General features: G+C 44.7%; 1 protein-coding gene across 3 annotated transcripts in view; it reads right to left on the reverse strand.

Moving 5' to 3' along the window:
• The window catches only part of DLGAP2 (DLG associated protein 2), an 824782-nt gene that overhangs the window by 49272 nt on the left and 755347 nt on the right, over nucleotides 1-20163 (reverse strand). For all 3 annotated transcript variants that reach the window (XM_073589202.1, XM_073589200.1, XM_073589201.1), the window contains one exon: nucleotides 15842-15933. In XM_073589202.1, the coding sequence (XP_073445303.1) occupies nucleotides 15842-15933 (92 nt within the window). The remainder of the gene's footprint in view (nucleotides 1-15841; nucleotides 15934-20163) is intronic.

Here is a 20163-nt window from a genome sequence, read left to right on the forward strand (position 1 = left end):
TTACTCCGAGACAGCGGACTTCCGGTACTGGGGAAAGTGTGATGTCATTAATTTTTATAGCTAGGTTGGGTAAGGAAGATCTGTGAGATGGAGAAAAGATGAGTTCAGATTCACACTATGGGGCTCAGGAAGAGGGGGATTTGGGAGCGCAGATTTTGCTGGATTTATTTTGATGGGAGCCATGCAACTGTTCCAGAGCCTTTATGGAATGTGGAATGTGGAAGCCCCCTATATTTCTGTTATCAGATGATGAACCTGAGTGAGGATTTGTATTTTGTGGATTGAGAAGAAGCTTTTATTGGTAGAATTTTTGGGTACAGAACATTTTGGATCACATATATCCTGTGCTCTACATTGGGGTTTCAATCTAACTTTACAAAATACATGATTCAGAAGAAACCCCTGAGGGATCCATTCACTAATTAGGCAGCAGAGATACTCTGTGTGGCTTCTATTTGATGGTATCTGGTTTTTCAGAGGTTTTCAAAATTGTGGATTACTTTGCTTTTATGAATGCCTAAAAAAAAGGGCACAGCTGGATTACAGGTTAGATGGCCTCGACAGTGCCACCATTTGCCTCATTATAGGGAATTTTCCATGGGGGTTCCGTCTGAATCACGTTTTCAGAGACTTACACGAAAACTTCAGTGTAAGAGCTCAGCACTGAGCTCAGGATAAATGTAAGCTGAACCTTACTTTGATCTTTGGGAGGCAGAACAAACAAATTAACAGCACGTCAAGAATTTTTTGTTTTTATTTTAACACTGTTCCTCTTGCAATATAAGTGATTAGAGGACTTCATTTTTTGGGTTCGTGCGATTACAGCGATAACAGATTTGTATAGTTTTTTTGTTTGGATGCTGTCGCACAGCAAAAAAGGCTTTTTTTCTATATAAACAAGTTTTTGCATCGCTATATTTTGACAGCTATAATTTTTCTGCAGTTCTGCCAACAGAGTCATGTGAAGGCTTGTTTTTTACAGGATGAGTTGACTTTCATTGGTAACACTATCGGGCACGTAATATTTTTTGATCGCTTTCTATTCCAACTTTTGGGAGGCTGAATGAACAAAAACCAGTAATTCAGGAATAGTTTTTTTTTTTAATTAAGTTCACCTTGTGGTAAAATTGATTACGCAGCTATATTCTTTGGGTTGATACAATTACAATGATGCCATATTTATATGACTATAACTTTTTACTTTTCCAATGATGGAGCAGTATGTTGGTTTGTTTTTTTGCAGGACAAGATGACGTTTTTAGTGGTACCATTTTTATTTACATATGCCTTTTTATCAAATTTTATTCCACTTTTTTCAGCGGTATGATGAAAAAGTACATATTTTTTTACCCTTTTTTACGACGATTACTGCAGGGGTTAACTAGCGCGACAGTTTTACAGATCGTGTCGCTCCGAAAGTGGCGATACCAAATATGTGTACATTTATTGTTTATTTTTGTATTTAAATAAATATTTATATTTATTGGTGTAATATTTTGTATTTTTCACTTTGTGTTTTTTTGTTTTCTTAATATTTTTTTCTATCATCTTAACTTTTTTTTTTTACTTTTTTTACTTGGGATTTTACTTGGTCCCTCTGTGGTACATTAACTTTTATTTTTCTGACTACTGGTCTCATGCATTGCAATTCAGATGTACTGCAATGCATGAGATCTGTGTTACATAGGCAGATCACCTGTTACACCCTGCCTATGGCTAGGTCTAACAGGCCACTGTATGTGGCAATCCAGGAGGTCATTGTTTGTTTGATCTAGAAGTGCCATGACAACTATCGGGTCTCTGTGATTTGATCATGGGAGTGCCGATGTGGGTGAGAGAGAGAGCCCACTCCTTCTCACAACCTTCCAAATGCGGCGATCACTATCCATTGCATCATCTGGAGGGTTAATCAGCCAGGGGCGGTGCGAGCACTAGCCCTAGCTATTGCTGCAGGAAATTGGCTGTTATCTGCGCCGAGGTCCCGTTGTGATCGTGCGGGGAAGTGCTGATATTTCAGCACTTCCCAGCAATCACATGCTGTGATCAGTTAGTCAGACTGAATGACCGATTACAGCAATCAGACAATGTGGACTGCTGAAAAAGATCCCTGCATCTCTGCCCGTGCAGTTCAGCTGACAGTGACCGCTGGCGGCATGGAGATGTCACTGTGTGTTTTCATGACTTACATAGCAAGTCAAGATGAACTGACACTCGCTCATGACGTACTATTTGTCGTTATTGGTAGTTAAGGAGTTAATGTCCAACAGATAAAATATTACATCTCTATTGTAGTGCAGCAGGGTTGGGTCAGTGTGACCAACAGTGACCACAGGGAAATTTCACAGCATACATGTTTAATGTTCACACTCACACAGTGTACGGATCGCAGCCAGCAAACAAAACAGTCCGTGGGAGTCCAGTTGCCGAGGGCAACGGCACCACCCTATCACGAGGCGGGGTGCCAGGAGTCCGCTCTGCTGGCTCTGTGTTAACTCACACAGGCTAAGCTTCTGCAGAGCCGACTGCTCCGCAAGTTGCAAACTCCAAACTGACACACCCAACCCTCTGCTGCAGGGGTTTTAGCAATCAACCTGTGGCCTTAGGCCACATGGAAAAACCCGGCCGGGGAGGAAACGGATCACCCCGCTACCTTCCTGTAGTCCGTTTCAAAAATAAAAGTCCATGGCAGTTTTCCTAAATCTGCCTTGGACAAATAGCTTACCCTTAATGCTCTCTGACTTCTGGAGGTCAGTTACACCTGTAGGAGGTGAGGGTAAAGCAGAAGCTAATTGGCTGCAGGGCTTTTGTGACATAACAATCCCTTTCATCCCCTACTAAAGGAAAAATATCAAATAATAAAACAAGACAGGTGATTGTAGCCATCATAAACAATACCTTTTGTCTGAGAGCAGGTGTCAGCATCACTGGAATGGAGCCCTAACCACAAGTGAGTTTAGTGGTTATTATTTTACATGAGGAAATAAGGTGATTGTGAAGAGTTTGTGTGACACCCCAGAGTCCGGTTGTCACTGTGACATTGCCTCCCTCTAAGAGGTGAAGTCATGCTTGGAGGCAGAAAGGGGACCCCAATGCCAGGTTACATAGATTAAATCACAATTCCTGCTGCAGGTCAGAAAAGGGAGCTGCCTTATAAATTCTGGCCAGCAGAGGGGGTTGGGGAGTCAGCTAGAAGTGAGCTGAGGGGGTTTTCATGGAAACGAGAGCAGCTGTGAGGAAAAATGACAAGACAGTAAAACGTGAGGTAAAAAGATCTTTCTGGAAGATCCAGTCAGTTCAAGAGAGGAAGCTGATCTGTGAGGAGTTCAAGACAGAGAGGCTCTGGGGAAGCTAAAAAACTGCATATAGCAGACCCCAGAGCAAAGCGCTAATAGAGAGAAAGAGGACGCCAGAGCCCTAGGCTGACAGGAGCTGTATGCCCTGATAGCCGAATCTGAAAGTACAGGGGATTGTAAATTCCTGTGCGACATTGAACACCTGAGGGCATGGCAGCAGATAAAGAGCCTGGGGCTGATGGTGAAAAGGACGGTACCCGTGGAATAGGCTCATGCTGACAGCCATACAGGTTGGTGAAATCAGCATGCAATTGAGGGTCGCAGCTTAGTTATAAACAGCAGAGACCCACACACAAAGCGCTGAAGGAAGGTCCTAAACTCCCACCTGGCAAGGTGGATCCCCTGAATGTTTCCAGGCGAGCCGGACTCATTCCATCACCTGTATGTGGTACTCCGGATTGCAACCAATTACCAGTAAAAGGTAAAGAAACTGCACCTCTCTGTGTCCTCCTCTCATTTCTCTGCACCCCAATGTTCACAGCCATTTTGACTATTAATCAAACATCTTTGCCCTGGGACTATTGAGCTACCTGTCGGGAGCTATTTTCACCTCAGCTGCGACACACCAACAGTCTCAGGGGAAAAACACCGCAGCGCTGGTCACCTCTGATCAGAATACCACAGGTGGCGTCACGTATTTAATCATCTATAAACTTTCTCTTCATTTTTACCACACTTCAACATCACAACAACTTTTCCCCATCCCCTTTCATCATTTTTATTTAATGGACGCCCCAGGGCCTCGGACCAGGTCGCCGCCGCCGTGACACTGTCCCCCGTTGAAGTCGATGGGTCCAGTACCGAGTACCCCACGGCCCTGCACAGTGCGTGTGCTCTCTCACGCTCTCTCCCGCGGCGCTCCATTTGTCTGAGTAGTGGGAACCCCTTTAATGTCAAAGGTAGAGATGAGCGACTCTGCCTTTTTTCTGGTCGAGTCGGGTTTCATGAAACCCGACTTTCGCAAAAGTCGGGTGGAACGAAATCGTCCGATTATCGTGAAAAGTTGAACGCCGACTGAAACACGAAACCCAAAGCAAGTCAATGGGGAAGCAAAGTCGGCAGGGAGCGGAGAACAGGAAACACACCTACAGTGCCCTTTTGAATGCCAAAAGCATAAATTCTGATTACTGAAGCTTTTCAACCTTAATTTACTTCATAATACTAGTTATGCACTGAAAAATGGGGGTTATTTGGCTAAATTTGTGGGGGGGGGGGGGGGGGTAGGACTGGCTCCAGGCTTTCATGTGCCCTGGGCCAAAGAGCGCCCCTTTAACACATACCACAACTCATGATGCTCCGATACCGCAGAGAAATAGCGGCATAGTACAATGAAAAATACTTCACTTTTTACATCTCATGACTGATATCCATTTTTAATAGCTCCAAAAATGGACAGCATATTACTCCATACAGTATTATGGCCACCGCATAGTGCGCTATACAGAGTAATGAGGCCCATATATTTCTCCATACAAAATCATTGGTCCCATATAATGTTTGAAACAGTATATGATGAGCTCCACATAATGCTACAGTATATTTTGGTCCCCATGGATGAAGCTCCACTGTTTTATGGGCCCAAATAATGCTCCATACATAATGGGCCCCATTTCTAATGCTCTAGTGTATAATGTGCCCTGTAAATGCTGCTCCAGTGTCTGATGTCCACCTTTGGAATGTTCCAGTGTATGGTGGGCCCCATATATCATTCTCCAGAGTACAGTGCTCCCCAAAAATTGCTGTCACAACATTGAAAACAATTAAATAAGTCTCCTCGCAATGGAATCCCTGTACTAGTCTGGACTCCTCATCGTCCCCATCATACATCTCACTGCACTTCGCTGTTTAGGCAGAGGGCGTACAGACGTGATGTCATTGCGCTCTCTGATCAGACTATCACTGTCAGGAAACGCGGAAGACGTCATGGCGGTGGAGCAGGGAGAGGTAAGTATTTCAACTTTGCAAGTGCTGTGATCCTGAGCAAGCAGGGGGGCCCACTCGTTGGCGACGGCAGTGGCACAGGGCCCCTCAAAGAGTACGGCGGTGTGTCTGACGGCGGGTGGGGTGGACCCTCACTTTTGCGTACTATGAGGGGCCCTGTGCCAGTGCCATCACCCATGAGTATGCCCCCCACCAGCTCAAGGAACCTGCACTTTCATCTGCACCTTCCTCTTTGTCACCGTGTAAGGTGGTATAGTATGCGGGAAGGGGAACCTGAGTTTCCTCTGGGTCAGATTCTGGCTGTGTAGAGTGTGAGGGGAATGTAGTGGTCTGGGTCAATGTACCAGCAGAATCATCTAGCAGTGGCTGGGCATCAGTGCACTTGTGGGGTCCCCAGGAGTACGGTCGCCACAGTGACATTACCTTCCTCCTAGGGAGTGTGATGTCATGCTTGGAAGCAAAGAAGGATCTCTCTAGCAGTTAAATCAACACACAACACATTTCCCACTCCACGCCAGCAGGGAGACCGCTGAACATGACTGCTGAGGAGCTGCTCTCTGTGGTCGGGAGGAGGTAAGTTAGGCCATTCTGTGCAGGGAAGGGGAAGTGTGTGGACGTGAGAAGGGGAGCTGGAAGATGAGCAGAGTTAAGGCTCACTCCTAGCTGGAGTGCATGGTCCGGATTCCGGTCTCCGAGTTTGTAGGGTCACTGACGTTCCTGCAGCAGAATCCAGAGGAAGTAGCAGCTGTAAATGCTCTGTTCCCAACTGAGGCTCGGAGGCCCCAGCATCGACGTGTGTGAGCCAGAAGGAAAAGGCTACGGCTGCCAGCCATACGAGAAAGTTCCAAAAGAGTCAACAGGGGGAACTTCATTTAACTCAGCACTGCGAGTACCTCAAATAAGCGCTAGAACGGAGGCCACACTAACTATCTGCAGAGAGAGAAATCCAAATTGGCTTCCAGGCTGACCAACTTCTTCTCCATCTGTACTCTGGGTCCTGGACAGCACCTACCAAGTACAGGTAAAGGAACTGCACAACTGTGTCTGTCATCTTTCTCCTGCGCCTGGCACACGGCTCAGCTACATCCTGCACTGCACACCATCTCCCAACTCTTTCATCTGCCCTGTGACTACGGCCCTACCTGTGCAGATCTTCTACATCTTAGCTGCACCACAACATCTGTCCCACAGAAGCGACACTGCAGCGCTGGTCAATCTAATCAGAAACAAGAGGTGGGGTCACAAATCATTCACCTATAAACGTAATTCACCCCTTTGCATGGACGCCCAGGGCCATGGAACGGGTCACCACCACCGTGACACATCCCTGTGAGACACCGGCCCGCTACCGATTAACCCCACTGCCCTGGCTGGCCACCCACACTCCATGTCAGATTCGTCTTGGACTGGGGAATTCACGATTTGACTTGATAACCCAGGCATAGTATGATAGAAAAAGATACATGGACTAATGTGAAGTGTACCCTGCTGCCTCATTCAGTTTGGGTGGGGGTGCAGGACACAAGGAAAGGGGTTCTTCCTGTCCAGGAGCCAGCACTTGATCACTCAGTGCTTGCATTTTATGAAACTTCAGAAGAGGCGGGCATATTTGATGGAGTCTGTTTCGGCAATGTAAGCCAAAACCAGTTCCTCATGCTCCGCCTTTAAAAGCGGTTAACCTACTCCCAGAAAAGGTATTATTCCAGGTGTTCCGGAGCCAGACCATGACGCAGGCTCAACACCTCCTGCCTTAGCTGCTATTGTGCTTTTGCCACTACCAGCAGATGCACCACCACCATCATCACCAGCTGGCCCCCCCCGCGCCCACGTCCGCGGCCTCTTTCACCAAACTTCAAAATTTTGCACAAAATAGACACAAAATAACATCAGATATATGGCACTGTATCAGAAATGTACAGCTCTATTCAGTCAAAGGATAATTGTCAATCTCCATATATATTCCATCAGTCACACAGAGACGCTCAGAGGCTCAGTATGGATTAGACAAGAATATAAAAAGTAGACAAAGTGTACAGTATCATCAGATAGCAGGTATGTATAGCATAGTTTAAACATTAACAATCTACGTCTATGTATCAGGAGTAGTGTTGAGCCACCACGCTAGTGTTTTGGTTCATCACACAGGAGGCAAGTTCATCTAATGTTCGTCGAACCCCATTGAAAACAGTGGCAGGCAAACACAAACACATAGAAAACAATTACAAAACACCTAAAAAGGTGTCCCAAAGCAGAGAAAATGCTCAGAAGACAAAAATTACATATGGAAAAGGGCAACTACATTTAGAAAAGAGGTGGAGGAGTAAAAGGAGGAGGTGGAGGAGACACAGATATAGGCTTATACCGTCGGACTTCCCACCAATAAATTATGCCAACTGGCGATCGGGCGGCGTTATTCCCACGAACCTCCAAACAGTGTCCATGAAGGCAAAGTGTTTGTTTTCCGGGGGCAGTATGATTGCAAAGCTGAACCTTAAAGGAATGTCCAAAAGGGCACCACCAGGAGTGGAGCCTGCGGCTTAATTGGACTCCACCCGGGAAACCACAACCATGCCACCTCAAGAAAAGATGCACATATTGAAAGCTTTGTCGATTGTGTGTGTGGTGTGGTATGTCCGTTTGTAATTGTGCTAGCAATTTGTCAGCTTTATTCCGTTAACGAACGAGACTCCGGCATGCCCCCGCGGTACGCGTCAAGCTTACTAGAGGGATACGCGAGGCTCTGGCACTATCATGGTCTATCATGGCGTTACATGTCCGGGGCTGCATGCGCACTACACTGAAAGGACCAGCTTTTGTCGCTTACAGGTGCAGATAACCAGAAGAACACCGTTAGTGATGGGGATCTGTGATTCCAATTATTCCCCGCGAATGATGATTTCCCAGTAAGTGCAGGTCAACCGCAATTCCTGAATTAGGCCTAACCGGCATTCCTGAAAAAATGCAAAAAAATTACGCGTCCAAACCACAGTTGCTGTAGCTTGCTTAACAGCTTGGCAGCCGTTCTCAGGCCCAGTATGGATTTGACAAGATTCTAGAAAGTTGATAAAGGGTACAGTTTCACCGGGTAACACGTATATATGTAGCATAGTTTACACATTAAAAATCTATGTCTATATAACAGGAGGCAGGCTCAGACTGTCTCAGGCCCTGTATGGATTAGACGTGATTGGACAAAGGTGAGAAAGGGTACCGTATCACAGGATAACAGGTATGTATAGCATAGTTTACACATTAAAAACGTAGGTCTATCTATCAGGAGGCAGGCTCAGACGGTCTCAGGCCCAGTATGGATTTGACCAGCTTGTACAAAGTTAAGAAAGGGTACATTATCACTGGATAGCAGGTATATATAGCATAGTTTAAATAATTAAAATCTCCATGTTCTCAGTATGGATTAGACAACAATCTAAAATGTAGAATAAAGGAAATGTATTTGAAGCGTACACCAGTATACACTTTTGGTGGTATTTTTAAATCTTCATATATATTTCTGTCTCAGTAAGACAGTCCAGACTCTCCGCAATAGGAAATGAGATGCATACAATTACTGACATAAATTCTAGTGATTGCAGAAATCTAGGAATTCCTATTCACGGGATAAACTTCCGCCACAGTTCTCAGAGGCGATGCAGGCCCTCAATTAATTAGTGTGTGGAGACAGCGAAAACCTTTCTTTGTGAAGAAAGTGTTGCTGTATCGCAGTACCGTTGATGCCATCGCCATTACTCATCCATATAATTTTGATCACAGGGAGAGATGTAAACATGGTGCTCACTGCCTATCATGCTCTGTCACGTAACTTTGGAGTGCAAAAGACAGAAGCCACAGGCTGTAGGCAATTCATTTGGATTGGCATGAGAGGGCACATTTAAAAATGTGCGCTGGAATGTCACACGTCTATGGGTAGGAAAACTGTGAAAGCTGATGAGAAACCACCACTGCATCTCATTGTGAGTCGACGTCCATAAGAAATGGAAGCCATTGATCATCTGAAGCTAAATCCCGGCCAGCGGGACAGGGCATAGCTACTTCTTAACCATCATCTTCTATCAGTTCACGAAATTTGTAGTGGCAGTCCCAGTGAAGGATTTGACAGCCCAGACTACACAGCGGAGGAGCAGGGAGAGGTAAACATTGCAAATGCTGGGGCCCTTCCCAAGCAAGGGGGGCCCACTCATGGGAGTCGGTATTGGCACTGGGCCCCTCATAGTACGGCGGTGTGTCTGACAGCCGGTGTGCACCCCCACCGTCAGAGACACATGATTGCAATATGAGGGACCCTGTGCCCGCGCCCAAGAGTCGGCCCACCCACCTGTCAAGGGCAACGGCACTCGCACGGTTGCGTGCGCTAGGTGGTGACCCCTGCCATGGGGGGAGGAGGCAGCCCAGTTAGGGTGGTTTACAAAATGGCATATGTTGATGTGGGACATTCACCTGCTGCTAAAGGCGAAATTGGTCAAGTCCCAGGATGAGGGGGACCAAAGCAAGCCATTTTTCTGTGAACCTATGTGTCATCAGGGTAAGGTGTGACAAAATCCTTGGAAACCCATGCATGGTTCATTTTAATGAAGGTTAGATCATCCACATTTTGGGTCGACTGACGGGTCCTTTTTCTGTCAGGATTGATCCAGCAGCACTGAAAACTCTTTCCGATAGCACACTTGCATCTGGGCAAGCGAGCTCCTGCAAGGCATATTGTGCCAATTCAGGCCAGGTGTCCAGTTTAGCTGCCCAATAGTCAAATGGGAATGACCTGTGAGGGAGAACATCGATATGGGAGGAAAAGTAGTTTGTAACCATAGTTGACAAGTGCTGTCTCCTGTCACTTTCAATTGATGCAGTATTACCAGTCGTGTGAGCGGGACTTGAAAAATCAGTCCACAACATGGTCATGAAACCCCTGTCTCCAACGCCATTTCTGATGTATGCACCACCAACACCTCTTCCAAGTTGCCCCCGGCCCCTACGGCTCGTGTGACAACCATCACCGCTGCTGTGTGCTGGGAATGCCTCAACCAACCGGTTTACCAGAGTTGCTTGTTTGTTAGCCAATATTAGGTCAAGGTTCTCCTGTGGCATGATGTTTTGGAATTTGGCTTTATAGCGTGGATCCAGGATGCTTGCCAACCAGTAGTCATCATCGTTCATCATTATGGCAATGCGGGGGTCCCTTTTTAGGATCTGCAAGGCATAATCTGACATGTGGGCCAATGTTCCCGGTGTCAATGATGCACTGCGAGTGCTGGGTGGAGGAGCACTTTCAGGCAAATCCACATCCCTCCAGTCACGCACAAACCCAGTACCAGACCTTGCCACGCCAACATTTTCTCTTGCCCCACGAGAAGCATCCTCCTCCCCTAAATAATCATCCCCATCATCCTCCTCCTCCTCTTCTTCCTCCACCTCATCCACGACAGTTCCCTGAACAGACAATGGCTGACTGTCATCAAGGCTTCCCTCCTCCTCTTCCTCATCATCCTTGGCTGCAGACACCTGCTCCTTGATGTGCGTAAAAGTTTGCATGAGCAGACGCATAAGTGGGATGCTCATGCTTATGATGGCGTCGTCTGCGCTTACCAGCCGTGTGCATTCCTCAAAACATTGAAGGACTTTACAGAGGTCTTTCAGCTTCGACCACTGCACACTTGTCAACTCCATGCCTGCCCTCAAAGTGCCTGCCCGTGTATCCTCCAACAAATGTATTACGGCCTGCCTCTGTTCGCACAGCCGCTCAACCAAGTGCAGGGTGGAGTTCCACCTTGTTGCAACATCGATAATTAGGCGGTGCTTGGGAAGGTGGAGCAATCGCTGCAGCTTCTGCATACGACTGTAGTGTACCGGCGACCGGCGGATGTGCGAGCACAGTCTTCGAACCTTATGGAGCAGGCCTGTTAACTCCGGATAATTAGTGAGGAAGCACTGCACCACCAGGTTCAAGGTGTGAGCCAAGCAAGGTATGCGTCTCAGTTTTGAAAGGGCTATGGCTGCCACAAAATTCCGGCCGTTATCACTAACTACCTTGCCTGCCTCAAGATGTAGACTGCCCAGCCATGACTCAGTTTGTCGCTGAAAGTAGTCGGCCAGTACCTCCGCCGTGTGTCTGTCGCCCAAACACATCATCTGCAACACAGCCTGCTGACGCTTTCCACTAGCTGATCGATAGTGGCTCACCTCGTGTGCACCACTGTCAGCTGCGGATGCAGTGCTCGTGCGACTGCGCTCTGTGGACGAGCTTTCGCTTCTGGAGGAGGAGGAGGGTCGAACGCCTACAGCCAACTGTTTCCTATACCATGGGCTAGGCAGCACTGTGCCATCACAGCTGTCCCCTGTGGACCCTGCATCCACCACATTAACCCAGTGCGCAGTGATGGACACGTAACGGCCCTGGCTATGCCTACTGGACCATGCATCAGTTGTGAGGTGCACCTTTCCACTCACTGATTGCTTGAGTGCATGGACAATGCGGTCTTTCACATGAAGGTGGAGAGCTGGGATGGCTTTGCGAGAAAAGAAGTGGCGACTGGGTAGGTCATAGCGTGGTACTGCGTAGGTCATGAGTTCGCGGAAAGCTGTGCTTTCAACCAACCGATAGGGCATCATCTCTAACGAGATTCGTTTGGCAATGTGGGCGTTCAAACCCAGTGTAAGTGGATGAGAGGATGAGTACTTTCTTGTCCTACTCATAGTCTCTGGTAGGGTGAGCTGGACTTGAGAGCTGCATATGGTGGAACTAGTGGTGGACAAGGCAGACAGAGAGGGTTGATGATGGTGATGGAGTTGGTGTTCTTTCTGATGGCCTAGATTCAGTCTTTCGTTGCAATAACTGTGTGATTCCCTGACTGATTTGCCCTTGCGACGACAACTCAACATTTGTTGCTGGTGGTGTGCTAACTGGTGGACTTACAGTGGGCGAAACAATGTAGCGTTGCTGACTACCTTCTTTGGGAGCAGTAGCACATGTGGTACGTGAGTTTTGGTAGTCCGTCCACACTTGCAAGTGCATGGTGGTTAAATGTCTTAGCATGCAACTGGTATTCAAATTTCTCAGATTTTTCCCTCGGCTAAAGGTCTTTGCGCACTTCTTACAGATTACCTTTGCCTGATCATTAGGATTTTGTTCAAAAAAGTGCCACACTGCACTCTTCCTACTATGGAAGACATTTTGAGGCCTTGCACGCTGTGCTATTTTGACCGTCTGGCCAAGCTGTCCTACAACTCTTTTGGTTTTTGTAACCCGTTTTTGGACTGCTCCGGGCCTGCCAGATAACAGCTGTTATGATGTCGATGCCCGCTGCGGATGCTCCTCCTCCTCTTCTGAGCTATTGGCAGCGGCACCCTCTACCCCCAATGGATGCCAATCTGGGTCAACAACTGGGTCATCCATCACCTCCTCTTCAATGTCCTGTGCACCTTCCTCTGTGTCACCGTGTATGGTGGTATAGTATGCGGGAAGGGGTACCTGAGTTTTATCTGGGTCAGATTCTGGCTCAGTACACAGCGAGGACAATGTAGTGCTCTGAGTGAATGCACCAGCAGAATCATCTATCAGTGGCTGTGCATCAGTACACTGCATGTCAGATTCATCTTTGCCTGGGTAATTCACGATTTGACTTGATAACCCAGGCATGGTATGTGAAAACAGCTCCATGGAGTAATCTGTAGTGTGGCCTGCCGCATCCTTCAATTTTGGTTGGGGTGAAAGACACAAGGAAAGGTGTGGTTCATGAACATGAGCCTCCAATGATGACTCAGTGCTTTTATTTTTTAAAACTTCCGAAGAGGAGGCGATAGAGCTGGAGACTGAGTCAGCAATGTAAGCCAAAACTTGTTCTTGAAGCTCCGGCTTTAAAAGCGGTTTACCTACTCCCAGAAAAAGGAGCCTTCGAGGCCTTGTGGAGCCAAACGATGATGCAGGCTCAACACCTCCTGCATTAGGTACTATTTTGCTTTTGCCACTACCAGCAGATCCACCACCAACACCATCATTACCAGCTGCCAATCCCCGCCCACTTCCACGGACTCTTCCACCACACTTCCTCATTTTTGGGGAAAATGGAACCAAAAAACCACCAACTATATGGTACTGTAAAACAAGGTACAAGGTGTATATAGTAGTGGGGAGAATTGGAATCTCTTTAGACTTCAGGACACAGTTGAATTCTGTCAGGCCCTGTTTATTTTACACCGCAATGTGACAGGCAGATTCTGGATGGTGTAATAAAGGTGGATAGAGGACTGTGGAGAATTGGAATCTCTCTACACTTCAGGACACAGTTGGATTCTGTCAGGCCCTGTGTCTATAACACCGCAATGTGACTGGCAGAAATTGAGAAATTGCCTAGTGTATGACAAACTACAAGGTGTATATAGGATTGGGCAGAATTGGAATCTCCCTAAAGTGTAGGTCTGTAAGAAAGGAAAAACTCCTCGACTTTTCCTTACAGAGACACACACGTAGATAGCTTCAATTTGGCCGTGATAACAGCCGTTACACGGTACTGAGAGAGGAGCGTGCACATACACCGCTGTACGGTGTATGTAAAATTGTCAAGCTCCTTGTTTTTGTATACGGACTAACACACGCTGTCTCTCTCTAGTTTTGAATGTAATCAAACAGCAAATATACTAAACTGTTTGAAAAACGGACAAAACTATAAGGTGTAGGTCTGTAAGAACGGACAAACTCCTCGGCTTTTCCTTACAGAGTCACACACTTAGCTTCAATTTGGCCGTGATAACAGCCATTACATGGTACTGTGTGAGGAGCGTACACCGCTGTACGGTGTGTGAAAAAATGAACGCTCACTACCTCACCAGGACAAAACAATACAATTTGGATTGCTTTTAAAAAAGCAGTTTGAACACCAGTGTGCACACAGCAATGCAGCTAGCCTTAAAAGGCAGGCTAATCACCACCAGCGCTGCTGCACAAAAGCAAAAATCTTCACCTTTCACTGCACAGTAACTACAGTGAAAAGCGCTAGCAGCAGAAGCATTTTTTTTCTTTTTGCCTTCTTAACGCTCTCCCTACAGAATCAGCAGCTGTAGCAGCTCTACCTATGCTGAGATCAGCATGAGTAACATGGCGGTCGGCGTCCCCGCCCTTTTATACCCCCTGTGACGCCAAACAAAGAAAGCCAATCACTTGCATGCCCTTCTCCAAGATGGTGGTGACCGCTGCCTATGTCATCACGTTGCCCACAGTGTCCGTTCTTCCTGATTGGCTGAAAAAGGGCACTAAAGCATCATTTGAAATGCGACTTTGGCGCTAAAGTCGCCGACCTCATGGCCGACCTCACGTTAAGGTCGGGTTTCGTTTCATCAAACTCGACTTTGGCGAAAGTCGGCGACATTTGAATTTTTTCGACCCGTTTCGCTCAACTCTACTCAAAGGTAAACAAGACTTTTATTTAAAGTCTTCACATTAAGTTGTGTTGCACTTTTTTTTTTAAAGAAGAATCATAAGTGGACCAAGAAGGAAAGAGAAGACTTTAATTCATATTTTCTATCCATCCACTTCTGCATTTAGCTAAAAAAAAAATTTGCCATATCAATGCAATGTTTTCCTCCAGCTTAAAAGAAGCAAAGTCTGTTTTTTGTCAATGAAACAAATCCACACTTGCTATGGACTCTGTATGGTATTTTAGATCAGCCCCCATTCAAGAGTACCGGATAGAGCTGAAATAAATTCTTTTTCTATTCTCAAATTCTTTTTCATTTAGATCCTTATATTAATCTAATGTACAAGCACATATTTTCTTGTTTTCTATTTGAGAGGCTGGTGAGTAGACACAACAACTCTGGAAGATGTCAAGTAGTTGTCAACTCAACCCAACCTGATGTGCCTCACCTTATATGATTGAAGATCATAATTACACACCACAAACTTCTTTGTTTTATAAATCTAAGTCAGTTTTATTTACTTAAAAATGTTGTCCACTAATTTTACATTAATGACCTATCCTAAGGATGTCTGATCGGTCGGGATCAGACCCCTGGCTCCCCCGCCGATCAGCTATTATCGTTTTCAGCATCAGTGGATGCCAGATGGAAGTCACTTGCGGAGCTGGCCATCTTCTGATAGTGGCCAATGCAGTGTACTGCACATCCGCCTCCTATTGATTTGAATAGGAGGCGGATGTGCAGTACTAAGCCTCACCCACCACCAGAAGATGGAGCAGCTTGGCAAGTGAGTATTTCAGGTCAGCAGGTGCCACTGCTAAAACAGATCATGGCTGATCGGCTGGGGTGATGGGTGTCGGATCCCGGCTGATGAGACATTGATGACCTGTCCTTAGGATAGGTCATCAATGTAAAAGTAGTGTATTACCGCTTTAAGTTTTGGAATCACCTCTTGTAGCAAAATCATGAAATCTAATACATTATTAATACAGTGTTAAAATCTCCATATAAACACATATCAATTTATCATTAATCAAAATCATAAAATGACAAAATATTTAGGCATATCCCCCATCATTAAACACAGAAGTAAAGTAATGTAAAATATTTTAATTTTCACTTACCAAATTTTGCTGACAAAGCCAATAAAACTGCTGAAACTTTTGGGACATGAGCAACTGTGCGCTTCCAACTGCACTTCGGATTTTCCCTAGATCTGAACATAAAAAACAACATTAATTACATATTAACAGTATGAAGAAAAACCAACAATAAAAGACTACAGTCGAAAAAAAAACAAAGGGAAAAAATATGAACAGTTACACATGCATGGCTACTACATTATCCTGACACATCCACATTAAAATAAAAGTAGATAGACTGAAGACACTGATTTGCACTGGTTCTGTCCCATTCATGCGTTAAATGCTGTGAAGCCAGAGAAAAACTGAGATGATCTGCGAGGTCTCTGTTGTGGGATTGAGAGTCGTCTTTAAGTATTGTAGAAGGGATAGAAAAAGTTGTTACGAGTGTTTCAAGAAAGCTTTGCTGTGACTACTGTTGAGGAGGGATGCAAACTTGTAAAGCTGGCCATAAACATGAGGCAGCAGATCATTCAGACGACAGCTAGCTCTTCCAACTCTCACATACGCAGGTACCCGACTAATGGGGAATCTGTTTTCAATGATAAGAAAGGAGAAAGCAACTTGCAGTAGATTATCTCTCCCGAAAACAAAATTCCTACTGCCTTATCCTTTTGTCCCCAGAGATCACTTTTCGGGGAAGAGTCGGAACCCGTACACATCAGCTAGTCGGCTGGTCACTACGACTTTCATGTACTGTACATAGTGTAAACATTCAGCTGATCTTTTTTTTTTCTTTATAATTTGAACTGAACAGACCTTTTCATCAGATCCATTCCCAATCCTCCATACAATCTGAAGATACACCCACCCCACCCATATCCTTAAAATTATAGTTTTCGTTTCAAAACTGACAATTCCCAACACCATCTCCAATTGCATCAGATATTAGGTAACAAAAGATTTTACAGGACTTATTTTGCAGAATGGTTCCTATATAAACCATGTTGCTATATTATATTAAGCAAAAAAAAATGGGCAGCTCAGAATAGCAAAAACTGGAGTCCTTATTGACACATGGGAACAGGTGGCAATGTTTCGGCTCAAGAGAAAGTGAGCCTATATATATATCACAATTTAGACCCAATATGTTGCTGGTGACTACACCCTCTGACATTAATTGCAAACAAGGATCAAGACCCTCACCTAACGGTATAGGGTCCACTATATACTCTATGTATATACCCTTTACTCACAGTCTTCCTCTCTGTTAGAGGCATGGAGCAGAAATCGCTATATTGATCGACAGTGAAGGAAATAAGTATTTGATCCCTTGCTGATTTTGAAAGTTTGCCCAATGACAAAGACATAAACAGTCTATAATTTTAAGGGTAGGTTAATTTTAACATTGAGAGATAGAATAAAAAAAATAAAACCCAGAAAATCACATTGTATAAATTATACAAATTTAGTTGCATTTTGCAATGAGAAATAAGTATTTGATCCCTTACCGACCATTAAGAGTTCTGGCTCCTACAGACCAGTTAGATGCCCCTAATCAACTCGTTACCTGCATTAAAGACAGCTGTCTTACATAGTCACCTTTATAAAAGACTCCTGTCCACAGACTCAGTCAATCAGTCAGACTCTAACCTCTACAACATTTGCAAGACCAAAGAGCTAGCTTTGTAAGGATGTCAGGGACATGATCATACACCTGCACAAAGCTGGAATAGGCTACAAAAACATACATAAGGTGATGGGTGAGAAGGAGACAACTGTTGGTGCAATAGTAAGAAAATGGAAGAAATACAAAATGACTGTCAATCCACATCGATCTGGGGCACCATGCAAAATCTCACCTCGTGGTTTATCCTTGATCATGAGGAAGGTGAGAGATCAGCCTAAAATTACACTGAGGAAACTTGTTAATGATCTCAAGGCAGCTGGGACCACAGTCACCAAGTAAACCATTGCTAACACATTACTCTGTAAAGTTTTAAAATCCTGCTGTGCAAGTCCCCTTGCTCAGGTACATACATGTGCAGGCCCATTTGAAGTTTGCCTATGAACACCTAGATCATTCTAGGAGTGGTTGGGAGAAGGTGCTGTGGTCAGATGAGACAAAAATTGAGCTCTTTGGCATTTACTCGACTCTCCGTGTTTGGAGGAAGTGAAATGCTGCCTATGACCCAAAGAACACCATCCCCACTGCCAAGCATAGAGGTGGAAACATTATGTTTTGGGGGTGTTTCTCTGGTAAGAGCACAGGATTACTTCACCGCATCAATGGGAGAATAGATGGAGCCATGTACCATAAAATCCTGAGTGACAATCTCCTTCCCTTTGCCAGGACATTCAAAATGGGTCATGGCTGGGTCTTCCAGCAAGACAATGACCCAAAACATACAGCCAAGGCAACATAGGAGTGGCTCAAAAAAAGCACATTAAAGTCATGGAGTTGCTTAGCCAGTCTCCAGACCTTAAGCCCATAAAAAACTTATGGGAGGGAGTTGAAGCTCCGAGTTGCCAAATGACAGACTCAAAATCTTAATGATTTAGAAATGATCTGCAAAGAGGAATGGACCAAAATTCCTACTGACATGTGCGCAAACCTCATCATCAACTAGAAAAAATGTCTGTGCTTGCCAACAAGGGTTTTGCCACCAAGTATTAAGTCTTGCTTGCCAGAGGGATCAAATAGCTCACTGCAAAATGCAAATAAATGTAAATAATTTATACAATGTGATTTTCTGGATTTTATTTTTGATATTCTATCTTACAATGTTAAAATTAACCCACCCTTAAAATTATAGACTGTTTAAGTATTTGTCAAAATCCTCATGGGATCAATTATTTCCTTCACTGTATATATTGTGGGAATGTTTCTCTTACTGAAATTTAGACGCATGACATCTAAACACACTGATTACTCGCTCTCTGCTTTACCAGCCATTTACTACCTTCATTTCTAAGATGTATCTCATCTATTCAATGATCTTATCACATAAGAAACTGATGGTCAGAGATGTTACATATGCACCTTGGGCATGTATCACTGCCCTTGGGCTTCAGACAAACACACCGACTATTGGTCAATGGTCCTACTGAATACAGAAGATGATGTGAATGGAGAATCTTACAGTAAACGGTCCATAATAACTGAGATGAATTGAACAGGACTGGGTGGCACTGGCTTATCTTTCAGAATTCCACAGGATACAATGTGTTTTTTTTAGTGTAACAACCCCTGAATCAATTGAACTAAAGTGATTAATGGTCTTTCATTCTGTTCTTTTTATTGTGTCTTGTTCTTCATATGCTTGGTCAATCTTTTTCTCCCCTACTCTGTTTTTGTATCCTCATACTTCTTTCTTTTTGTGTCCCATTGGAGCTTTAAAAATACATTAATGCAAAAGTTAATTCTCTGCTGTGTTACAATATTTTTATTGTTCATGAAAAGTGTTGTCCAGGATTTTTATATTGAGGGTCTATCCTTAAGATAGGTAATGAATATCTGATCTTGGCGGTGTGACACCTATCAAACCCACTGATGAGCCTTATCCCAATGCTGACAAAGGTCACATGTGCATAGTACATCCCTGTCAACGTTATAGTGGCCAGGGACGGGTACTGCACATCCGTCTCCTATCCAAAGCAATAGAGACGGATTTGTAGTACCTGGCCGCAGCCAATAGGCATCTGATGGAGCTGTGTAGTTTTACTCTGCCACTGACCTTCGGCAGGCCCCAGGAAGAGCTGGGCAGCAAGAATGCCGGGTGTTGCACTCTGACCGATGAGGAACTGATGACCTATCCTAAGTCCTGGACAACCCCTTTATTAATACAGTATATAAAGTCTTGACATGTTGCAGTCACCTTGAATGCTAATCTAATGCTCATAGATCTGTCTGTTTATGATCCCTTGTTCACTGTGTATGTTCAATTTTGATCGTTTATATATACAATTGATAACATCTTACAATCAGATTGCATGATGTTCTAGTGCTCAGGAATCTACACATACATCTACACTTTTTTCTTAAAGAAAAGTTTAAAAGTTAAGATAAAAAACCCCTAATAATCTGAATAAGACATGTCCATCCCTGCACTAGAAATTGTACAAATGTTTAGTAAATGTCAGCAAGCAATGTTTTTATCAGTCATTGTAAAGCGCTTTATTAATGTACAGGGACACTTATTAAAAGATTTTGTTAATAGTTGATTCTGAACAATAGTCAGCTTTGTAACACAGGCTCATGGAACTTTTAACAAATGTAAAACAAATCAGCCATCACAATGGCCACTGAATAAATCCCGCTAAATGGGAATGTGAAGGAACCGTGAAACAGATTGATGAAGCCA

Source organism: Dendrobates tinctorius, unplaced genomic scaffold (genome assembly GCF_039654945.1).
Source record: "Dendrobates tinctorius isolate UK_male_01 unplaced genomic scaffold, ASM3965494v1 ptg000107l, whole genome shotgun sequence".
NCBI classification, from domain to species: Eukaryota; Metazoa; Chordata; class Amphibia; order Anura; family Dendrobatidae; genus Dendrobates; species Dendrobates tinctorius.